This window comes from Strongylocentrotus purpuratus, unplaced genomic scaffold (genome assembly GCF_000002235.5).
Source record: "Strongylocentrotus purpuratus isolate Spur 01 unplaced genomic scaffold, Spur_5.0 spur5_scaffold_19, whole genome shotgun sequence".
NCBI lineage: Eukaryota > Metazoa > Echinodermata > Echinoidea > Camarodonta > Strongylocentrotidae > Strongylocentrotus > Strongylocentrotus purpuratus.
Genome location: NW_022145604.1, coordinates 9,902,834 through 9,928,176, shown reverse-complemented (window position 1 = coordinate 9,928,176; position 25,343 = coordinate 9,902,834). Strand labels below are relative to the sequence as shown.

The 25,343-nt window shown below is 38.6% G+C and overlaps 1 protein-coding gene across 1 annotated transcript; it reads left to right on the top strand.

Moving 5' to 3' along the window:
• Positions 1–1,234: 1,234 nt before the first annotated feature.
• Positions 1,235–18,131, top strand: LOC763187 (leucine-rich repeat and immunoglobulin-like domain-containing nogo receptor-interacting protein 3). The gene is made up of 2 exons (XM_001199084.4): positions 1,235–1,467; positions 14,767–18,131. Exons 1-2 carry the CDS (start codon positions 1,465–1,467, stop codon positions 17,419–17,421), a joined length of 2,658 nt encoding a protein of 885 aa, XP_001199084.2. The 5' UTR covers positions 1,235–1,464; the 3' UTR covers positions 17,422–18,131.
• The last annotated feature ends 7,212 nt before the right edge of the window (positions 18,132–25,343 follow it).

The following is a 25,343-nucleotide window of genomic DNA, read 5'->3' as shown; positions in this document are numbered from 1 at the left end:
GCTCATAATGGTCTCATTTGGTTCATATTTTCATTAATCTAACCGCCCTTCTCTCTATCATTATCAACTATCCAATGCGGCCTAACTACAATGAAGCGCCAACCGCTTCTTTTTAAGATATTTAAATAGAATATTGAGAAAAGATAAATCGCTTAGGAAAGAATAAATAAGAAGAAAGACAGATTGTCAGAAGATGGAAGCAGCGAGATAGAGGGATAGATAGAGAGAGAGAGAGAGAGAGAGAGAGGGGGGGGGAGCGAGAGAGAGAGAGAGAGAGAGGGATATATGAGTGCATGTTTGTGGAGGTTGTATGTTTATATGTGTGAGAAAGAGAGAGAGGTATAGATAGTGTAAAGGAGGAGAGACGGGAATAGAGAGAAGGGTGCCAAAGTGGATGTAAAGTGTTTGTGGGAGAAAGAGGGAGAAAGGAAGAGAGGCCAAATGTTACATCGATTTTTATTTGTGATGCAAATGAAAAAAGAATGAGGAGAACAAATCCCTTTAGAGAAAATTTTTATAAAAAGAGTAGAGACAGATGATAAAAGAGTGAAGCAGCGAGAGAAAGAGAGGGACAGAGATAGAGACAGAGAGAGAGAGAGAGAGAGAGAGAGAAAGAAAGAGAGAGAGAGAGAAACAGTTATGGACGACAGTCTTCAAGAAAACCACTTGCTGAAAATACCAAACATTCAAGTGTCAGATTGTGGCCACAAGTGTCAGCTTCTAGGATTTTGGTCATGGAAGATGAGGTGACCAGACGTGCCGAAAGACGGTATCAAAAACAATCTGTAACATTCCGTGTCTGCAATGCCCAACCCAAAATAACGATTCCACATGAATTCGATTCAAGCCATGCAAGGTTCCAATCAATTAGTCACTCGCCGCAATCTACTTCAGATCATAAACCCATTTTCTCACTCTCACTCTCCTGTATATAATGCGTGAGTAGTATGTTGCACATGACCGAAGCAGTCTAACCATGAACCCACAGTAAACCTACCCACACTTTTCACTCCCACTGTCCCACACGCACACTTACACTCACGCACGGCATAGCGCACTCACTCAATCCGCGGAAAGTTTTCACCGGCACAGCCACTCACCCGTTGATTGGTCAACTGCCAACGAGCAGCAGCCTATCACAGCTGCTGGAGGCGTGGCTTAGGCCCTTCGCATCGCTCGTCTCTCGCGTACTTACCTCACCAACATGTTACCGCGTTTACCGGCAAGAGAAATTATCTTTTTTTTTGGAAGTAAGGCAAACGATACGCGGCCCTAGATTCACTTTTGTTGCAAACTGACTAAAGACAACAGCTTAGTTGGAAATACTTCATTTAGACCCTTCACCACAATGGAGTTGTAACAGGTTTATTATGTGAGCTGGAGACCTCAGCCTTATTGACACTATTAAATTGGACATTTTACCTCATTTCATTTGATTTCGGACTTACATTCTCCAAGCGGTTCATGGTAAGCAAAATTTACAAAATTTGAATTTAATATTTGTTAACAATCACTGTGTTATGGTATACCATGGAATACGCATTTTTACTTGCTAAGATCATTTTAGTGATGCTTTATTTTAACAATTTGAATTGCACCTTTCCGCCTTCTTTCAATCATATTAAAGCTTTTGTTTGCATTTACCATCCTTTAATCATGGATGCCAGGTCATTATTTAGTAAAGTGTATGTGAAGATTATTTCAACAAAATGGAAGTAGATATGCTTTTTAGACACTTGCACACTTGCTGTAAACAGTTTAGTACAGGTAACATTTGGTAACCATTTATCCTGTCTCAGTTGGTTTGGAATAAGGAATACATGACGTCGATCGTAGAACTATATTTATATTTTTTCATTTCTTACTTTAATTCTCTAATCAGGGTCTTGTGTCCATTGTCATCTCAGGGATCTTAATCCCTTTTTATGAAACACTTTAGAAACATCGACTTTAGAAATCTACTTACTTTATGTATTTCGTGCTTTAAATTAGTAAGGACTAATATTTGAACATTACCTTTGGAGCTCGGTAGTCTGATAACGGACTTTTTAACCATCTTTATCCTAGAGATTGTATCCTCTGTTCTAAAGAATACCTGGCATCAACCGTAAACCATCATGCATACTTTTTACAGCACATATGGGGATTAAAAAAAATATATTTTTATAGTTTATCATGCGTTTTATAAATTAATATTATTATTACATGAAAAATGACATTCATAGATGAAACTTAGCATACAATCAGTGATTTCATTTTGGTGTTATGTCTATATACCATGCATACAAAATCTACCTTCTCAATTTCTTTATTGATTACGAGAATACAACAATATATTATACCAAAATCTATGAAATGCTTAGCAATTGAATAGTTTGCATCTGAATTATCATATATTTATTTCACTCATATACCTAGAAACAGTTTTTTTTTAATTTACAGTATATTAGGCAAAATGAATGTAAAAGTAGGCTTGAACGTTTTCATATTTCTTCAATTTTTGTGAGAGCAAGGAGAGCGGAGGGGAAATGGTAAAGAAAAAGAGCGAGAGAAGTATGGAAGAGGAGAAATGAAAAGAGGTTTCTTAAAGGAAGAATGTAAGAGATAGTGGGAGTTAGGAATTAGAGAGAGGTTAGATGGGCGTGGAAAGGTCGCTTCACAGTGTCCCAGTTCAATGGGGAAGACCCGTTTATTTCACCTGTTCTTTGATAGTGAACATCTCCAGTCATTAAGATCAAATTAGCTCAGTCTTATGTTCCTCTTAACCTACCCAGAGTAATTCTGTATACTCCAATATCCGCCAGTTTTTCTACACCCCTACAGAAGCTCTCGTTGCTTGATGCTGTTACAGCGGGATAATGCAAACTTCCGAAAGAAAAGAGCGTTTTCTTTCACTTTTCAAACTCTCAATGAACTCCCTGCCGAACAGAATTGCAGTGTCTTTTACATTGTACGGTACGGCTGTAATTTTAGATGCTTTATGCCATTTTGTTGCTCTGATATTTCCTTCTTTTTGTCATCTTGAGGTTTAAAAGCTATTCCTATGTAGATATAAAATACTTATCCAGGTTAAAGCATATTGTGTCATTCCCATTCACGCTTATATTTCATTAGGTACACCTTCTTCTGTGATTCTCCCCCTCTATTCATTTGTCTAATAGTATGTCTGCCCCACTTCTCTCTCTCTTTCTCTCTTAATCTCTCTCTCTCTCTCTCTCTTAGTAACTCTTATTAAATTACTGTACATATTTTCCCTCGTTTTCGTCCCTCTATTCATTTATCTGCTCTTTCATTGGCCTGTTTCTCGTATGTCACCCCTTCTCTGCTCCTCCTCCTCCCCTCCTCTCTCTCTCTCTCTCTCTCTCTCTCTCTTTCTCTCTCTCTCTCATGGTATCTCCCGTTCTCTACCGTCTTCTTTGCAAACTTAGCTGTTGTCTTGCGTCTTAACAAATCTTCTCGATTACATCTGCCTCCCACGGAGGAAGAACAACGCAACGCACTCTTTTCCGGGATTAACGATCTTCACATCATCCCCAAGGTCGAAGAGGAGTCAAAATTATGACAAAACCAAAAAAAAAAATTATAATCTTTTCCCGCATGCTGATAATGTTACACCTAAACAAAACTTTGAGCAAGGAGGAGATTTATAGATCTCTCAATTTATGAAAGACGGGAAATTAGAAAAGACGGATTTTCAAACGACAGGAATCAAGCCAGGCATCGTACTTTGGCAAATTAGAACCGGCATGCATGTTTTCACAAGATGTATTTAATCTGTTATATCTTTTATAAACAGCGAATATGTTCATGTATACTACTTTGGACACGAAGGCCATGAAGTAGCATTAAGGAAGGCATTGCACTTGCAAATTGGAACCGGCATTCGCGTTTTTACAAAATGTAGGGTTATTTAGATTCTACTAAATACGTGAATGTATCGATGTTTACTTCAAAATGTGACGCATAGTTCAAACTATTGATGCTAATTGATAACAGTTCTATTGGAAATATCCTCAACGTCCATGCTCCCTCCCCCATTCGTTTTTTGTTTGTTGAAAATGGAGCCCCTTTCGACATAACATTAACCCACGCTTTTGAGGCCTGGCCGGCTTGGAGTGTCCAATCCTGATTTAAATAATAATCTTTATCACGAGGGGGTTCGCATCCTGGCCGTGGCGGTTAGTGCGGGCCCCCATACGCTTAATACGGTCCGGAGGATGTTTATAAGCAGGAGGAGAAGAAACTGTAATTAAAGACAGAGGTGTTGGCATGAGCCTGAGTCATGGTGCAAAATAATAGGATCCTCCATCTTCCTTACGTCTATTTTTAGGAGCTCTTATCGTGTTTAAGTGTCGAGAAGACCTCCCCCTTCCTTCCATTAGTTTCGCTAGCTTACAAATAACAGCGTTTCATGGCAAGAACGCCTCTACAATTGAGATGTTAAGCTTTATTGACCATATTCACATTTGATAGGTGCAGATAAGATCATTGTATGAAATTATCAAGCAAAACATATATATTTATAAAAAAAGAGTAATTCGACAGTTTTATTTGGAATGATTTTATAGCCCGTCATTGTACTAAATCATAATGTCACGGGTTCAGGGCAAGATTTAGGGGAGAATGTTAAACACGTAGCGGTTTATAGTTCTAAACTTTGTCTTGAGTTATCTATTTAGACAAATATTAAATTTGCCTTATTTGTATCTGTCATACTGTCGATTATGACAGGGATACCGTATTGCCGAAGAAGAAAAATCATTAATATGCAGAAAATAATGTTTGGGGCTTTGGGCAAGCAATAGTCTTTAATTCAAACTCAAGTAATATATTTTGGTTTGTTTATTACAATATGTTTTTTTAATGGGACTGTCTTGTTCTATTTCAATTGTTGTACATTTTCTTTTACATATCAGATATTAATAGATTGTTTAATTGGCAACATTTCTGGGTGTATGGATTTAATTGGCTTGACAAAAATGTATCGTCGGAGAAAAAACAAAGCTGTTAATGTTGCCATAGATCCATTCCATATTGCCTAATCCGTGAATCGTGTGAGTGTATAAGCTGCAACCGAGAATCACTCCAGTTTTGATTTTGACAGATATTTGAGGCATTTAATTATAAATAGAGAGATTATTACATGTTTTGACCACACCCGTTCTGGAGTGACCCATATACATGATACAGTGTATCAAACTCTTAAACATGTCACACAGAACTGAAAGATCAGAACTGGTGTTCCGGATTTGAGAAACAACTGTTAAGGATCCTCCAAAAGTACCTTCTTCGGAGGCAGACATTGTGAGAAGATTGAAGTAGAGAGAGAGAGAGAGAGAGAGGGGGGGGGGGAGAGAAGGGGGAGGGAAGGGTTTGCTAATTTCCAATGTAAATCGACATGAAACGAGAAATACGGATAAATGTCCATTTATAACTCACGATTTGTCACTATTTGTAGTTATTGCCTAAATTCAATTAATTCAATATCAAGTTACAAAATGCACCCCCTATTTTTCTGCCTTGCCAAACGTTGTGTATTTTGGCTAGTCATTAATCAACATTTGTATACATGTATGTCATGACCATAAACATTTTTAGAATGGTAACTTAACAGTGCTCGAAAGTGATGAGGAGGATTTAGCGAGTTGGATTTAACAGGGTGGTTTTGATTAACAATTGCAAATTGTAATCTGGTGATGGACAGAATATTTAGATCAGTAATCATCCACGTTCTATTTCAGTCATCGTTAACCTCTCCCATCTGTATCCCCTCATCAGAACCCCACGCTTATGGTCATTTGTCAAACGGAATATGAATAATCATTGCTATTAATGTATTGCTCGCTACATGTTAAAGGGAAAGTCCACCCCAAAAATAAGTTTGTTTCGATAGAGGCAGAATAATAAGAAAATCAGGTGAGTGAAAGTTTGAGCAAATTCTGAATGAAAATAAGAAAGTTATGAATTATTGAAGTTGTGATCAATCAAACACAAATTGGCAACTCTATGACGTATCATGCGAGCTCAACTTCCATTTGCTCAGTACTAAAAAAATCTAAAATTTTCATTTTCCCTCAAGAAAAATTTCAACCATACATGCACCCTAAATATAATAATTGCAAATATGTTTCTATACTCCCCCTGCAAGGAACAAATATATATTCCGTCATCAATAACGAAGAAAACATGATTTTATGGAATATTATGCACAAAGCAAATGAAGGAGAGCTCGTATAATAAGTCACAGAGTTGCCAATTTGTATTTGATTGATCACAACTTCAATAATTCATAACTTTCTTATTTTCATTCAGAATTTGCTCAAACTTTCACTCACCTGATTTTCTTATTATTCTGCCTCTATCGAAACAAACTTATTTTGGGGGTGGACTTTCCCTTTAATCTTTATTCTAAATAAAAATGCATCGTGTTACTTTATCGCGCCAACAAGATTCATTTTTATACATGTTCATTGTTTGTAAAATAAAGAAAAAAGCTAAGACTATTTCATTAAAAACGGAACAAGATCACATGTCCTCAGTATGAACTTACTAAGACTTGATAAAACAGCATTTCTATATTTTGTCAAATGGGATTTTTGTATGAGTTCCTTTATTGTTTTTAGTTAACTAATCCAGAAAAGACAAAATTAGGGTATCTTAGAATCCCGTTGATATACATTACAACTCGCATGCCCTTTTTCACATCTTATTCCAATTTCACGATTCTTTCATGACCCGGCTTGACAGTAAACAAATATACTTATGCAACACGTTTACAAACTGTTATCACGTGTTTTTACAACTTGACGAAACAGTGAATAACCAATGGAGAGATTTATCTGCCAATTGATGATCTTTTCAGTCTTATAGGCCTACAAATGTTATCCTTGAATACCAATAGAATATCCTGAAAATGGGTTAATTGCTAAAACCTAGTGGATTCTTGCGTAAGTCAAACTTTAAGATATCGTCTGCAAATGGCGCCAGACATCTCCCGCGTTAAAAGATTCCCCTCTATTATTTTATCCCTTTCTTTCCTCCTCATTTCAAATTCGACGTGCACACGTGTAATCTGGAGCGCGAAATTACTTTTAAAACAGCCGGTTGTCACGTTGTTGTACTTTTAAAGTCTTTTTATGGTTATAAATCCGATGTAGTAGCCTGTGTAGATGTTATAGATGTCATAATTGCGTTGTATAGTTTATGAAAGGTTTCATTCCATTATCAATTCATCCCAAATATCCAGTCTTTGAATGTCGATTAGCATTGCCGAATTTGATTTCCTCTCATATTCGTTTTTGTTTATTTATGTATTGGTTACAGTTTTCCCGTTATATTTTCAGTGATATTCCTTTGTTATGAAAACCAAAAATCTAATTTATCTATAAAATGTGAACGTTAATAATAGACGAGTATGAGAGATTTTGATTAAAAAATGTTTGAAAGTCACTCCATGATTGTTGCTGCAAAATGGTTTAGTTTTATAATGACGTTAAAAAAAATCACTCTGCCTCGTTCTTTTACATGTATCGTCGACAAAAATATACATAACCTGCAAAACCAAGTGTAAAGTTGTTAGTACGCTAAACATGTAATAATGTTTGAAAACTCCAGAATGCAAACAATTGGCAAATTGAAAAATGTTAATCACTAGAAAGAGCCCGAAGCAGTCTTGAAAAGGCGTTAATTTTTTGTTTAGTGGCGCAAACGTCTTTCTCTCGTCAATGAGTTCGTGAGTTATCGTTTGTCCGTATAGATGAATGGGGTTTTCCCTTTCGCGAGTGCGGACATGCACCACAAGCAGCTGGTATTTTGGAACTCGAATGTTATGAGAATGTTCTATAGGTTATGGAATGGCAGTTAACTTTGTTCACGAATACGACATGTTCGTCAATCTTAAATTCACATCGAATATTATTGCATTTCCGAAAGATTGTATGGGTAAATAAACTTTAATTGTAACCTCATTTGTGATTTTACGTACCTTGTAAGAGCGTATTATATGATATTGCAAAAACAGGTGCGGAAACATGGCCACATTTCATTTTAGGGGGTTAATATAAGTAGGAAAACGAAAATGGTGAATTCCAATACACTGTAAGTTACAACATAATACTGCCACTTCTTATGGTATATAATATATGGTTTTAAAATCCCATGTGAGTGCATCTGAACTGTATCATTTTTTGCTCCCAAACAAAATCATGCGAGAATTTATTCCGACTATTTATTGGTTACCCGTGACCGTCACTGACCTACGTGTATATTTACCACTAATCCCGTTATTGCTGCTCGTAGAGATTCCTACAGACAACCTTTAGACTTTAGACTTAGGAGGGGGCATCTTAATCTTCTTCCCCTACAAGGGCAATCGCCGGATTTTACCGGGATTAGTTAGTAAGACCTCATGTCTCCTTTTATTTGGCAGACATATGAAGTGGATCATAAACTTTTTCTTTACTGTAATTTAAGGAAAAAAGTTCATGACCAGTTGCAATGGGAGACAGTAGTTAGAACTATGTAAGACAACTGGATACCGAAGAGGCCATTGCGGCTGTTTTAAGGATAAATGAGTGATAAGTTTTGGTTAAGGGTGGATTAGTACTAATCTGTTATAGACATTAATTTTGTATTTTGTTTGATTAATAATTGGGGGTTTATAAAAGTTATCAGTTAGGATCATTTGGAATGGAGCGTAAGATAAAATGGTGAAAACAAATCTTTTATCAATTATTGTAGTTTATATCATTTTATCAATTTGGGGTCAATATAACTCATCATTCTGGATCAATTGAATAGACCAGTTCACGGTTAGCACATGGCTGCAATGACCCCGAATATCCACATATCTTCAAAACATGAAGAGGTCCCACTTTGTACATTTTGAAATAATCACTCCTACAGCGATGGAGATGCTACATACTTAGCCTTTGTTTCCCCTTTTCAAAGAATACTTCCACCTGTGTATCATGGACTGCTCTGCTTGTGCATAAATGAATAATGATTACATAACTTTCATGAGCACGTTTCCAGTATTCCATCTCCGTGTATTTCACAATTTGTTCTGCAATGACCTTTATCTGCTCATGCTCAGACTGCAACCGTGAACTGGCTTATAAGAGTGTGAGATTAATGGTAATGCAAAATAGGTTGTTGGCTCTTTGTCCAAAAAAATATCATATTTTGACAAAGTATTAGATCAAAGAAATTACCCAATCATCGGGGAAAAAAACTATCGACAAAGCTTGTTAGAGACATAAATGCCCTCATGTTTAATAGGCACTTTTTACAATTTTTCCTTTTAACTGTTATACTGTACATACTGTACATAATATAAAATGTTTCTTTAGATAGTTGGATAGTTTGAAGAAGCCCCTACCTTCCCCCTCCCCTTAAAGGAATCGTTTACCAATGTTAAATCTGATATACACGGCCCTATGTGTTATGCGCTTCAAAATGATCAAGAAGTGCCTCAAAAAAGTAAAACTCTTTGAGTGACCGGTTTTTCCATACTCGTTTTCCCCAATAGACTGTAGTGTTATGAAAACCGTCAGGCGAACGGTTTTCAAAATTTGTAATTCCAATCATAAATATCTTGAAAATCAGACAGGCGATCGGCTTGTAAAAGTCATGGGGTTCCTGACTGACCTAAAGGTTTATAATTGTCATTGCATCATGAGCTAAATCCAGAATTTTGTTTTAGAATCTGAGACAAAGTTACCGGATCTCTTTAAAAAGAAAAGAGAAAAGCACACCTGCCTACTTCCCCGGAGTACCTGGACGATCTCGTTGTTGTTAGTACCGAGTAACACCGTATTTCCTATATTCCTTTTGGCAATTAGCAGTCATTAAAAAACGAGTAATTAAAAGGACTTCCTATTATACTGGTTAGGAAGCAAGGCCAGTGTCGAATTGGTTGTGAAAATTAGCACTTTGTGTTCTCAAGGATATCAATTCATTCCTAATGAGTAATATTACGATGAATTATTTCCAGCAGAACAGGGAAGTTCTCGTTTAAAACACGTCTTGTTCTTTAATATTCTTTTCTTTACAACAAATAATGTGACGTGTGTGCGTGACTCCTAGTACCCTTAAGTTGAGATTTTTAACCGTTTTTTTTAAATTATCTCCATTTCTAATTTTGAATGAATGTAAGTATTCCATCTTCCCAAAATAATCTGATAGCAAGATAATTATGTAGCCACTCGAAGCATTTCCCCCTCAATTCCAGTATAATGAGAACTAATGATAATAATAATAACACATTTATAGAGCGCAAAAACTATCCAACATGAAATGTATATTCTACTGCGCTAGAACTCAAAGATATCGGACTTTTCTCAAAGTGTGTCTTATCCTATGCCTGTTTAAGAAGAATATCATAGCATAAAAAGCTTCATAGACAACAATAACTTCTCATGTTTGTCCCCATATCTCTCAAAGGCCGCATTGACATATCGTTCTGCTTGTAGAAAGCTTTAAAACCCCTTCTTCTTGTCTTCGAATTTAACCAGACTAGAGGAAGGGGGTATAACTGCACCCCTGGGGTGATCGAGGGGTAATAGAGTAACATCCTTTTACCCCTGTTGGATCTACCTGTCGTTCGTTAATCCATTAAATTCGTTCGGTGGTATCAGTTGCGGTACACTAATCATCCGAGATCCCCCCAAGCGTGTACCTGCAATTAACCGGTAAAACATAATTAACATGATTTTGATAGGATGCTGCAAGAAGGTCATATGTTCATAAGTTATAAAAGCGTACGATTGTTTAACATTATAGGCCTATGTACAGTGAACTGCAAAAAACAACAACGAAATACTATCTATGTTCATGACGCGTGAATATGAATACGACGATTTGACAGTGAGTTGCAAAAAGGTCGTTTGTTCTTTTCGTATAAGAGGCGTAGGACTGTTACAAGGATCTGTACAGTGGGCTGTAAGAAGGGCGTATCTATACGCGTAAGAAGGATAAGACTGTATAGCGAACTGCGAAAAGATCGCATACTCTTACTATGTAAAGCGCATAGGGTGGCTACTGTGATCTATACGGTTGGCTGCTAGAATGTCGTATGTCCTTTACCCCTTAAAACAAAAAAACAAAAACAAAAAAACGGCGGTTCAACAGTGAGTTGCAAAAAGGTCTTGTGTTCTTACAACAATAGGACAAGATGGCAGCTATGATTTGTACAGTTTGATGTAAGAAGGTAGTATGTTATTTACGCGAAATAAGAATACTACCGTTTCAGAGAATTTGTAGAGTGACCTGTTCGCTATGCATAAGACTAACACAATGGTATAACATTGCTTCTGTGTCTTACACTTGAGCAAAGAAGGGTTTGGGTGCTCAAATAATGTGTTTCCTGAGATATTTCAAAACGGATGTTGGGCAAATGTCTGGGGAAATCCCCTTTGCTGCTTCCAAGGGAGTTCGTAAGGAATAAGGAACACCCCTTTCTTAGTTTCTCACTGCAGCGTCATTGCATAATAATTGACCAAAGCTAAATTAGATTAAAATATTGGACTACACACATCAGTGGGAATTTATTTGGTCACGAGTTTTAAAAGACTTCCAGTTGTATTTGGAATATTGAGCCTTCAAAGAGCAATGCTTTATTATGTGACACTGCGCCTATGATCTTATCCCACACAGGAATAAAAAAGAATGAGAAAATTTCATAACTTCCCATTTGTCCACACCTCAACCCTGTCGTCGACCATGTTGTAATCGGTAGCAGCTATATATATATATATATATATATATATATATATATATATTATTGTATTGCCTGGTTGTATTTATTGTACCGTCATGCACTAATCTTATCCGTCTACCATACAAACTTTAATAGGCCTCAATTAACGAAGTAGCACGAAGTAGGCAGATCAGTGAATTTATCTTCCAGTTAAGGTCGGGGAAAGTTTTCGGGGGGTCGGTGTTTATTACTTTAGACGTTCTAATTTCAGTCTTCCTCCGTATCTTGCTGCGCGGGTGTAAAATAGGACATCCTTCTGTTACGTAATCAATTAATGTCACGTTCATCTCTCGATGATAATTAATTGAAGGCTACCGATTAGGAGAACTTGCTTGGAAACGTGTTTAGATAATTTCGAATGAGTAGTTAATCTGGTTTGATCTATGGCAACTTCCTTAAATCCTATTTGTTCAAATGCCCTTCCGCGACCCCTATAACAGTAGCCTTGTAAATTCGCATTTAGTTTTCCAAGTTATACTGGTGCCCCCCCCCCCATCTCTCCATTGCCCCTTCTTAATAGGTGGACTTGCACTACGCCGCTGCGTAACCCTGATCCTAATCCCTAATCCCAATCATAACCCTAATCATAACCCTAACCGTGATACAATGGTATGGGGTAATCTGCAGTTCCGCCATATCGGTTGCAAAGAACAGTATGCTTAAAGAAAGAAGAACTCTTGAAGCGCGATGGCTCTGTGGTAGAGCAGTGGGCTTGTAACCTGGAGGTCCCGGGTTCGAAGCCGTGTCGATGCGGTAGTGTCCTTTGGTAAGCCCTGCCAGTCCCCTGGTTGCTTGCTTACAAGCATACACTCTCGTGTAAAAAAAGAAAATGTTAAAAAACAGAGAAAAACTATCAAACCAACACAAATGACCTGTGCGACCTTATTCAGAGATACCCACATACAGGGAGGCCTGTCAATCGCGTTTAAAACTGACCTCCTGATATCTCATAGATTAGCTCCAACTCTGGGTGATGAAATGAGCATTTGGGTTAGCATGTCAGACCATCATCATCATCATCACGGCCCCGAGGCTTAATCAAAACCGTTCAACTCAAACTTTCAGTTTCCCGCCTTCCCATGGCGTCCAATCATATTTGTGTTGCCATGGAAACGATAGCACCTGTCTTCTGCGTTATGTTTCAGAGTTGCTTTGCTCAATGAACGCTTTCCGTTTGTAGAGTGCTGTCTCGCGTCATTTGCAGCTTTCTAAATGATCTCCACACGTTTTTCATTTAATAGAAAACCCATGTTTGTAGATAACGACATTTTGCTGAAATTGGAAATGCCTGCCGGACTAAGTATGAAGAATGATCTGTTTTCTTTGGAAAATTGTCACCCACGCTTGATAGTGAACTAGTTTGAAGAGATTCTCACTCAGGCATAGATAAGGTCAAAGTCTTTTTCATTAACGCGCGAAATTATCATTGCCAGTTCTTGGTTAGCCCCTTAAAAAAAACTAGTAGTGTGATTCGATTACTAGCCCATACCCTTTCATTGCTGGAAATGTTTAACCTGAATCGCCTAAAAATCTTATCGACTGGCATACGAATAGTTAAACACGATTTAAAAGAGTTTTCGGAGAGATTCTCCCTTCGATCTCTAAGAATTGATATGTGAAAGAGGAAAATCGTGGATATACTTGTTTTCATATGATATGCGTAAATTGGTATTATACTAAAATGTGTAAAGATTTGTTGGAAATGATGAAATCTTTGCCACTCTGCTAAGATGCCATGTTATTTCGAAGCAAATATGTCTTTGTTGATGTAAAAACCAAACTTCCGGAAACGGCATTTTTACTTCTTGTAATCATTTTGTAGTAGTAGTAGTAGTAGACTATAACCAAAAAAATGTACTTTTATATAAATTAGGATAATGTACATGAAGAAATAACAAATCAAGGAAAGGGTTCGATATGATTGATATATAGAAAGAAGAGAGAAAAGGAGGAGTTCTAAAGAGTTTCTTTCTTGTTTCTTTAGACTGATATAGGATCAGAAATACAGAGCAAGAAAACTCTCATTCAATTCATGTTTAACCTAAAAACTGTTTTGCACATCGGTGACACGTGAAATAGGGTTTCATTAAATCCATGATTTGATTAATGTCAACTGCATGTTCGTGACTTTACAGTCGAACTACTCATCGCAAAATCGAGAGAACATGAAATTCACCTCATATCTTGCCAGTCCCAGATCTCTCTAGGGAAATTCGATACATGTTTGAGTCGTAAAAATGTCCGAAAAATACACTATCGGATTATTTTTAGAAAAAAAAACTTTCGAACAGCTTGGAAAATATGACAGTAGCCTGAAGTAAATCTCTGCTTCTATGTAAACCAGTTTGTTTTACCTGGAAGTTTGAAAAAGATAGAATCAAGAATTATGTTAGGGTAAATTGAAGAGCTGGCATTCTAAATAGAATATGACTGAGGGAAAAAGATGAGGTTAAAGAGATAGCGAAAATACGGGGTAGAAAGAGAAACAGAAGTTAGAGAGAGAGAGAGAGCAATGGTATTTCAGAACAGTTCTTTTAGTAGTTTGACCACATAAAGAAAGGAAAAGGGGTTGTATTAATTGCATCCTACTCATATTTTATATCTTTAAACAAATGTTTTCAACGACTAAAATAAAATCTTTCAGTTTGTTCTCTAAGAAATTCATATAATGAAATAATGTACCTTTTTTTTTACAGGCATAACTCCGTTGATCAGTCAAAGGGTGTTCAAACTTGACTTTCTCATATACCACCTAACATCCTAGACTATTTACTAAACTGACTCACATACAGGCTTGCTCACAGAACTACCACAGTCATAGTGCCGTGATAAGACAAGTATAGGAAATAACTCATTGGAGATTTTTCAGCTGGCGGAAAAATGCCAGAATCTCGATCGCAGTCTTGCAAAGAGGGTCGGAAGCTGAGGTTACAAGAATCTCGTAATTTTGTAGCGTCTGGTATACTCAATATTAACATCTCCCCTTTGTTTATTTCTTCCTGCAACAGATCCCTCACCAGATGGCGGCATATAGAAGCAGAGGTGTTCTTCTTGGCGCGATTTTCCTGGTCATGACATGGGGAACAGTCGACGCACAAAGACCCTGCACAGCAGCTTGTGTCTTCACCAGAGAAACTGGAAAGACAGACTGCGAGAGTCGACAACTGACATGCATACCCCAAAACTATCCTGGGTCTGTGGTCTTCATGCTGGGACAGAACTCGCTGCAGATGGTGCCCAGGCAGAGTTTCGCCAGTTCCAGAATGCTAAGGCAACTAGACATGTCCAACAACGCCATATATAGCATAGAGGACAATGCCTTCAACGGCCTTGGAGGAGTCTCGACGCTGAACTTGGCGAACAACCGCATTACGCAGTTGACCGCGAACACGTTTCGTGGGTTGCGAGCAGTGCAAACGCTACATCTTCAGGGTAATGCCATCAATGCTGTGGCTGCTGGGACGTTTCGCGATCTGACGAATATAATGGAACTAAATATAGCCGGAAATCGACTGTCGATACTGCCCCAGGGTCTCTTTTCGCGAATGCTGTCTCTGAGACGTCTTTACCTGCAGGAAAATCAACTGACCACGGACCCCAATATGCCATTCCTTGATGGTTTGTCGAACCTGATTGAGCTTGACTTAGATGGAAACAGGTTTACCAATATTCCTAGCATGCATGGTCTGATGCGGCTCACGGACCTTGATATTACTGACACGCATATCAAGTCGATCAGAAACAATTCCTTCTCAAGTCTTGGAAGCGTGAGGGACATTATCTTGAACAATAACATGATATCAGTCATAGAACCAGGAGCTTTTAGAGGACTCGGTGTACTGTCAGAACTGGATATTTCATTTAATGTAATATCAGATTTAGCCATTGATATCTTCCATCCGTTATACAACGTTGAACGTCTTCAACTGCAGAATAACCAATTGAGAAGACTGACTACACAACATTTTGCATCCATGACGAAACTGATCAATTTAAACCTTGAAGGCAACCAGATAACAGCATTTCCACCCATGCCCAACCTTCGTATGTTAAACACACTCAATCTCCGTTCGAACCGACTGGATACCTTCGCACCACAGACAATGCAGTCCATGCCAATGCTGAAGCGAATTTTACTGGTTGGGAACCCTATTCAATGCGACTGTCGGGTCCAGCGATTACGTCAGTATTTCCTCTCCCCTGCTCATCCAACTCCGTACCACCCCAACGAAATTCCTACATGTAACGCAATAGAGCCACGTCAGTTGCGTGGTACTCGTTTAACGGCCATCCAGACTTCTGATCTTCAGTGCCATGCTCCAGTGTTGCGTCCATTTACGCGAATGATCTCGACGCAGTATGGCGGGAACGTGACCCTCGCTTGTGCCAGTTCGGGATTCCCTGCTCCGAAAGTTACCTGGGTAGCGCCGAACGGTTTGCGGTTGAGAACGGCTGGTGCTCAGCGTCTGAACCGAAGGATGAGGGTAACCGACGATGGGATGATGTTGATAGCTTACGCCACGCAGGCTGATCAAGGTCAGTACTCCTGTATCATGGGTAATCCTGCAGGACAGGTGCAAGGTGCTGTCCGTTTAGTGGTGCAACCTGCTCCTCAACTACCTCCTCAAACACCGGTCACCAACTCAACAATCTCGAAGATAAATCCTCCCAGGAAACCCTCGACGCACAATCCAATGTCACCGCATATTACTACCAATACCCAAGAGATCCCAACAAATGGAGACCCGTATGTCTCCACAACTATTCCAGACTCAACCATAAATGGACAAACTTGGCCTGGGGTTCACCACACTGGTGGCCGTCAACCACACCAATATCCATACTTCAATCACACCAGCACGCAGCTGAACCCAACGATCATTATCGGCGGTGATGTGGACAAGCCGTCCGATGGGTCACCAGACTCCAGAACTCCGCAGTGTTCCCATACAATGGGTTCTGGGGACATTGTCGCTGCCGTCTTGCTGACATTCCTCTTTACAGTGTCATTGATAGCCATCATTTTCTTCTTGTGGTACAGGAGATGGCTTCCTCGGGTTCTCCTGTCTGGAAGACGCAAGGCAATTCTCACCTTATCAGGAAGGCGGCGACTGTCGTCGAAACCACCTCGTCCTGCGCAGATATCCCATGCTCGACGTCACCGTAGCTACGAGCGCGTGGATGAAAGTCGCGGCGCGTCAAGCTACTTTAGTGACAGCGAAGACACACTCAGTACAGCTAGTAGCTACGATAGTGCGAGGTACGTGATAACAGATAACAGTGCTGCCGATCCGGACAGTATCAGAATACGTCAGATAAGACTGGCCGCCGTAAGTGCGAAAGCTCCCCAGGTTCCTCGTTCGCCTCATGCTCTAAAGGGGTCATCCAAAGCCGAGGGTCACAAAGATGAGGCGCCCCCTACGGTGGCTCGATCACCAGCGTCGAAAAACTCTGCGGTGTCGAAGTCGACAGTAAAACTACCCGGACCTTTAGCAGCTTTGAAGAACAAGGCAGCGGGAAGGAAAACACATATTTATCAAAACGCGGACATGGTGGTGCATGACCCGAACTATTCGGCTTTATGGCCGGGACCAAAACAGGACCAATATCAGTACCCTAGGAAGCACAGTGCTGATAGCAGAATTTACATCGATTTAAGCTGACCTTGTGGCTCGACTGAAAAGTCGTAAATGGACTTCACATAGTATTTATAATGTCAGTGACTATTGCGATTCGTGCATGAGATTCGAGGCTAAAGCTTTGATTTCTAGATGCAAGAGCATCTTAAGTGCAGTAAAATATGGTGATGGTATCAATGTTTTGCATAAATTCTAATAGTTCCATATGAATAAGCAATTTGTAATTTGAACATGCCTTCTCCTTATTTTGTAAATCACATTCCAGTTCATGAAATGTTAACCAGAAATCTTTACAGGACAATTTCAGAAGTTTGGTTTTTAATTACCTAAATTTTTATTTAGGATGGAACAAAGAGGGATTTTATACTGAATGGTGACATACCTTTAGAAATGCTAATACACACAAAGGCTTTTAAGCCAGTGTTATAACGCAGGCATCTGTTTTCAAATGTGTTCAAATGCGACTTATTTATTTGTGCTTTTAAGAAATTAAAAATAAATGTACTTTAATGTTTGTTTGTAAAGCTTTATGCTGTCCTAAATCTACTAGGTGTGTAGACCTGGTAAAATCAAACTATGCATAATTTTATTGTTTGTAAAATAATGAATATATTTCACAGCGATGAGTGCTGTATCTGTAAATGGCTTTTTGTACACTTGTGTAAATATATATAAATAGCTCACCGGTTTCATATTTGGAATCGGATAATAAATTGTTCTTCAAACAAACCGAATTAATATAGTCTTATTTTTTTTTTCATTACCCATTTATATGCGTTATCGCTCCAAGATTTGAATACGCTCGCAAAGACATACGAAAAATCACCCCAGGGCTATCGAATAGTATTGCCTATCACCTGTTAAAATGCACGAAAACTGCAGTGACGCATTACATATTCAAACAAATATTTATTTGGGATATATAATATATACCGGAATTATGAAATTTCCGTTGAGTTGATTTTTCGAAAGTCTTTACCATTGTGTTTTAGATACTTACGCAGAGGATACTCATAATTGTTTTCACCAATACAAATAAAAAATGGTGATGATGGTGATGATGGTTATGGTGATGATATTCATGATAATGATGATGTGTATGATGAAGATGTCGGTGGTGATGATGACGGTTGTAATGATGGTAATGATGATGACGATGATGATGATGTAATGAGGATGACGGTCACGATAACAATAAATGAATAAATAATTATAAGTTTTAGGTGCCTATGAATTATGATAAAATTAAAGTCTGAAACATGGATGACTCTTGTGATGGAGCATATACAAAGGAAGAATAAATTGATTGAAATATCAAGCCATGTTATAAATGAAGAAGAAACTCTTAAACATTACCGCTAAGACTAACAAATCGACCTATGAAGACCAATTTCAATAGCCCTGTGCATTATCTACTGTAATGTACGAACGTTACAATAACGTGTTATATATTTCAATCATGGCTTCCATAAGCAATAGGTGCTAAAAGTGCCTTCGACAGTCTTTGTGCGATCGTCTTCTTCAAGGAAAAATGTACGATGCAAATATACAACAACAACAGAATGACATACAAACGGGTAAACACTTAAGCACACCCGTTCCTTTTCAAGCAGCTGTATTTCATTAACAACCTAATATATAGAGTACCGAAGTGTGACGTCATACTGGCCAAGTTAACAAGGTTGCTGCCTGGTTCCAAACAATTTTGCTACATTAGCGCAAAAACCCTAAATTTGCCCTGTTCCATGCAGCCCATTGCTTGAATGATTTCGCGGTGAACCTCATGCGCAGGCTCTGTTGTTTGGAACCAGTAACCTGGACAACGAGCGAATATGACGTCAGCACGTCGGTACTTTATATTCCACTTCTAACCTCCTATTGATATTCAAGAAATTTTACACGTCATCGACTAACAGGGATTTTTCACAATTTCTCAAACGAGTCCCACGTGCTTGAATTAACGTCATCCTCTTTTCTATTGACATTTGCAATGAAAATGTGTAAGGTTTGCCAGATCGAGATATATCCTACCACAAACATATTTGTAACATCTGGACACCAGGTCATTGCTTTACTTAATTGGTTGGTTTCGATTGGGGGAGAGTGTCGTAATCCATTGCAATGCGTAAGATGATAGTGCAAATTATTTCGACCGCTTATTTCCTCTGTTTTGACAACAATTCCTAGGGTAGGTTAAAGACCCGGTCCCACTAATCCCGTAACGATATTTATAAATAGCTATACACCTGGGTGATCAAAGGCAATTGTCAATTGAACAATAGATCTACCACATTTTCAGTGACAGAATAAAAACGAAAGCATATCAGTTGAGTTTTAGGAAAGGAAGTTTCATGCCCTAATATGCTTCAAGGCTTTCCCAAGGTTTGTCCGACCAAGCAGCTGTCGTTTTCTAAGGTTGCACAATAGAATTTACAGGTGTGCTGTTACCTTTGATGTCCGAGGTTCGATCAAGCCGTCAATATCATTGGAAAGCTTGAGTAGTGATTTTGTTCACAAAGAAATATCGTTAATATAATTTCACTTTTTATTTGAACTAACAAGGGAAAATCGAACAGATGATAAAATGTGAATACAGAAGCCTAATCGTGTCAAGAAGTTTGCTTACATTGTATAATGATAGCAGTTTTAACTTATACAACAAAATAGTAAAATGTTACAATCCTAAAACCTGCAATTTGACATTTTCCGATTATTTCCGGCTCACGAAAATAAAAAGAATATGTTCATGTACAGTTCTTTATGATGTCTGATTAGTGCCCACACATTTTGATTAATATTTCAGGAAATTTTCCTCGATTTCCTTTAGCTTGCCTCCTGTAAGCACTGTGTACTGCTCGTATTATCAGACGAGTGGTAGCGAAAAGTAATTATCATTACAAATGCATATTTCCCTTTGAAAGTGGCCCGTTAGTTCGCAGCTAGACAGGAACCTTTTGTCTACGTATCTGCAAGAAAGATCTGCACATGCCTGACATATTTTCTCCTAGCGGCTTCGAAGATGGTACAAAGGGAATGAGCTAGATATGACTCCATCTCTTAAAGCTCCTTGGTCCGATATAGCAGCAACTATTGAATCGCAAAACCTTCCTGGGCAGCGTTTCACAAAACCGTCGTAAGTACAAGTTCACCGACGGTCCATTGCAACACATAATAATATTTATACACGCCTTTCAATAGGTTGTTGGTGAACTTGTTTCTTATGATGGTTTCGTGAAACTCTGCCCAGGTGAATTGAATTATTCATTGAGGGAATGCTTAAGAAAGTAGTTATTGTGAAATACAATACGATGAAATACTGGGTATTTGATCAAGAGAATGAGATGATCGTTATTCATGTTATGCACCAAAGTGCATTCCATAATAATATATTACACAAGACAGTATTCTCCTCAAAGGGGGGAAACGAAAGCTATTCATAAAGCATTTCCATTTCTTTGGGAGTGGGTTATTCTAAAATACACACACAGTGAATGCATTTACGAATTTTTCTTTATCATTGCAAGTTGAAGAACAAATTCTTCCATCCTTCTGCCTTTCCCCTCGACCATGACTGTGCCGGTTGCCTCTAATAAGTTGTGGAACGATGGAATGTCACGCATGGCCACCATGCTGCATTTTGTGGAAAAGTTCAGGAAACTCTTCATGTCCCATCTTTTTTTTTTGCTACGGGGAATGGATCCTTATATTCATTCAAACACTAGCTCAATAGTACTGTTCTCTCGATGTGATCTACTTTATTTATTTCAGTAGCCCGGAGACTTGTCGAGCATGTTGTAAAAAGCTGTGTAACTGAATGGATAACCATTCTCTGATAACTACCAAGGAATAGGCGCTATTTGAAACACGTTATGAATGGAATTGGAACCGGTGTTTTGTAGCAGATCTATACATGGAAAAGTGTCATTTCTTCTAATTCTTCTATTATTGTTTCTTTTGGAGGTGTTTTGGAGTTCAGATGTGACATGATTTTGAAGTTGAATCTCGCCGACTCTTTCTAACCAACTTGTGCGAGGGTTCGGTGTTCGCACAATATGATGTAGGCCTAGTGCGCTTAAAGGTGAAATTCAAAGAAAATCACAAATATGTCAACTAATGTATCACTAGAAACTGGTAAGCTAACAGATGGCCATCGTACAAGTTATAGGTCAACTACATATCGGGTGATTTATAAAAATACAAATACAACCACCTCCATAGCAGCTGGGATATACGAGAGATTCGCCGGAAAAATAACGATGTTTTAATGACGTCACTATATGGACCAACACTGCCCAAGCAGACGACATCCCATAGAGAATGAACATAACTGCAAAGCTATTATTTCTCAAATTATAATGAGTTTAGTGTATATAAATGTAATGGCATGTCAAACCATTCAAAAGGGGATATGACCCGATTCTGATAACTAAAATCTTTTGCTTGTAAATACACAGGTTAGGGGTTAATTAACAATCAAAGAAACCAGACTTTCAAATTGAAAAAACCCCGGAATTATATTAAGGACGGTATTTGTTCCCTCTTGAAACGCCGAACATACCCCGATGTGTGCAGCTGAATATACAATGGCGTCTTATTTTGTTTACAAGCGACAAATTCTTTTATTTTTGTATCGCTGCATTTGTCATCAAAATAAAACCATGCGCGGGGTTTAGAGTGAGGCAATAGATTATACATTTAGCCTGACGGTAGTGAAGTAAGAGAAAGAACTCAAGAGAAGATGAAAACACAGGCACTGAAAATGTGTGAGATGTCATAGGGCTTCGTCTGCTTGTGCAAGTCATGTCCATACTGTGATCTCACACATATCAGCAGCGTTCGGAGAGCTCTTCAGGTGCTATGCCGGGGCTGTATTTAAGCGTTTTGTAATTTATAATAATCATTACTTCGAATGTTTCCAAGCATTGAATTTTGATAACCTTTTCGAATCAAAGTTTCAATTTTGCAATAATAAAAATAAAATTAGTTTTTAAAATCAATGAATATCTACTTTAAGGCTTTATCACTAATTACCAGGATTATGAACTCTATGAAACACGCTTAATATTGATTGGAACTGTATAACAGACTCCACAGAGAAACATCGTATCACTTCTTTAGTTGTTTCTCTTAAAGCTGCTTGGAACGATAGAAGTGCAAAACGGGAACTTGATTTTTGAAGTTGTTGAATCTCGCCGACTCACTATATCCCACCATGTGAGGGGGTTTAATAGCGTGCACACACAAAAATGTGACTGTCTATACAGAGGGATGTCTGGCGCCTCGGCTTCCGATACGACAGCTTTCTTGAACCTGTTCTGAGACCGGTTTATTACACGAGAAACCTGATCCAGCTGCGAGGTGAGAAAGCTAGGGAGGGGGAGGATAAAGGTAAGAATTGCAGTAGGAACAAAAAGTCGTGAGCAGAGAAAGAGAGGATATAAGTAAAGCCTTGAAGAAAAGTACAGAGAGAGAGAGAGAGAGAGAGAAAGGGGTGGGAGGGAGAGGGAGAGGGGGTGAGAGAGGGGAAGAGGGAGAGATGAGAGAGAGAGAGAGAGAGAGAGAGAGAGAGAGAGAGAGAGGGGGGGAGGGTGGGATGAGAGAGGGGGATGAGAGAGAGGGGGAGGGAGGGAGAGGGAGGGAGGGAGAGAGAGAGGGAGGGAGAGAGAGAGAGGGGGAGGGAGGGAGAGAGGGAGAGAGGGAGGGAGGAAGGAAGGGAGGGAGGGGAGGGAGGGGAGGGAGGGGAGGAGAGGGGAGGAGAGGGGAGGACGAAAGGACAGTGAATTAACAGAGATGATAATTGAAAGTAGATGCAATATTGTTTGTGAATTTCCACTTGAATCTCTAATGCACTTTTATATCAGTTAAGTAGCGCATTCATGGGGTTGACTTTATGACGCCATACTTGTACGAAGTTTAAGGAAAAAAATTATACTGGCTTAGATAAAGACCAGTTCTGGTCATGCGATTGCATTGTGAAAGAAACGTTGTGGAATCGAACAGAAAAGGTTGATCATCTAGCATAATATAAGTATTGGTGTGTATTGCAAGGTTCTGGAATCATGACAATTATAAGAAATTTGACCCAGTCTTGGTAAAGTTACAAGCACTGTACACAGAAAGAGGTTCATGGGATTACGCGACACGTGCGCGATATTTATCAGGTCCAAATAGACTGTAGGGCAAGTCATTGTATTGTGTTGTTTCGTAGTCCCATCAGTGGCAGTCGACCAAACCAGTATGAAAATATAAAGAAAATTATTACAAATATATTTACCGTTTGTTCTCCTCATTTTCTTTACGGTTTTTCGTGAAAACTAATTAAAGATAATAATTATGTTGCCTCCTAATAATCGTGGGTAATATCCCGGGAAATCGGAGGTGTGTCCAATTCAACCAATCACGAGGCGGGATTTTCCCTACGTCATTGTCCTCGTTCGCTACATAAAAACATCTAACAACCATAATGGAGAATGACACCGATGAAGTTTCGTCACCGATACAGAGATAAAGAGGTGTTTTATTCACTTCCCGACTGTGAATGATGTCGTTTTGAAAGAATTTACAGACACAAAATGGTCCAAAGTTTTTGCTTCTGCTGAGATTTTGAAAATACGGACGGAGAAAAGAGCAAAATTGCGACGGATTTCCTTGCCAATGTCGCCCGTATTGAACCGTATACAGCGACAGTACCAGTGGTGCATTGCAAATGACAATGTTGTAATTTGCGCTGCACTGGTACTGTCGCTGTATGTATACGGTTCAATACCGGCGACATTGGCAAGGAAATCCGTCGCAATTTTGCACTTTTCTCCGTAAAATACCTCGAGATTCTAACAAGACTGAATTTGAAGGTGAGTTTCAATTTCTTTGTTTGCAATAACCATGATAACCCAGCAAAAAATAAGGCCCTGCCTTTGACTTTGATCTAGATCTAGCCTCATTAAAAAAAAAACAATTAGAGAATAGAGTCTAGACCCTCTAGGCTCTAGGCTCTAGGCTCTAGGCCTAGGCCTATGGGCTAGGCCTAGATTTAGGCCCTTCATTCATGCATGATGGAGCTTGAATGATGAAGTTTGTCAGTTGATTGAATCGTTTACAATGCCTCTGTGAGTTGACATCAATTTTGTTTGTTATGATATTGATGTAATCATGTACGTACATGTAGACCCTCCTTAGCTGTAAATTATAATAGGCCTAATGGAAAAAAAAAAAAATGTCGGACAAGTTGGACGCATTGAGCCAGGCTTTACTTAACTTTAGACATGCCTTCCTAGTTTAACTTATTGTCCTGGTCAAAACAGCATCATTTTAAACTGGTTTATATTTTAATGCTGGGATGTGGTGTGTTGTTTACATTTTTTGTAATCATTGCATGAAGCCATTATAGTTGCACACTAGGGGTCAAAATACAAAGCCTATTTAGACAAGGGGCACTTTTTCTAACATGAAGATAGACATGGCGGGTGTCAAGCTATCAGTATCAACAATTTTAATTTTAAAATAGAAAAGACGGCGAAGCTATTGCCAATTTTCGAAATGACTTATAGACTAATATGAATTTTTGTTTTTGAAACATTTAAAGAATTTTCAAAAGACGCCAAAGCTATCTGAAATTTTTGAAATGACAGCGAAGCTATCGCCAATTTTTGATATAAGCTTTGTTTTTGACCTAGTGTTTTATATTCTTTTCCCCCCAGATCCATCTGATATCCCTTCACAACCTAAAAAGCTGTGTAGGAGTCTACAATCTCGGCGCTTATCTGCCAGCTTTGATTTGTTGGACCTATTTGAGACCATCAGCATAAAATTTACGCGTTCATATTGAGCACTAAATGTATGCAATATTTTTTGCTGTTTATCAGCAGATTTTTCAACATTAAAGATAAACTTGAGTAGTGGTAATGTGATTGCATTGTGAAAGAAAAGGTGTGGAATGGATCAGAAAA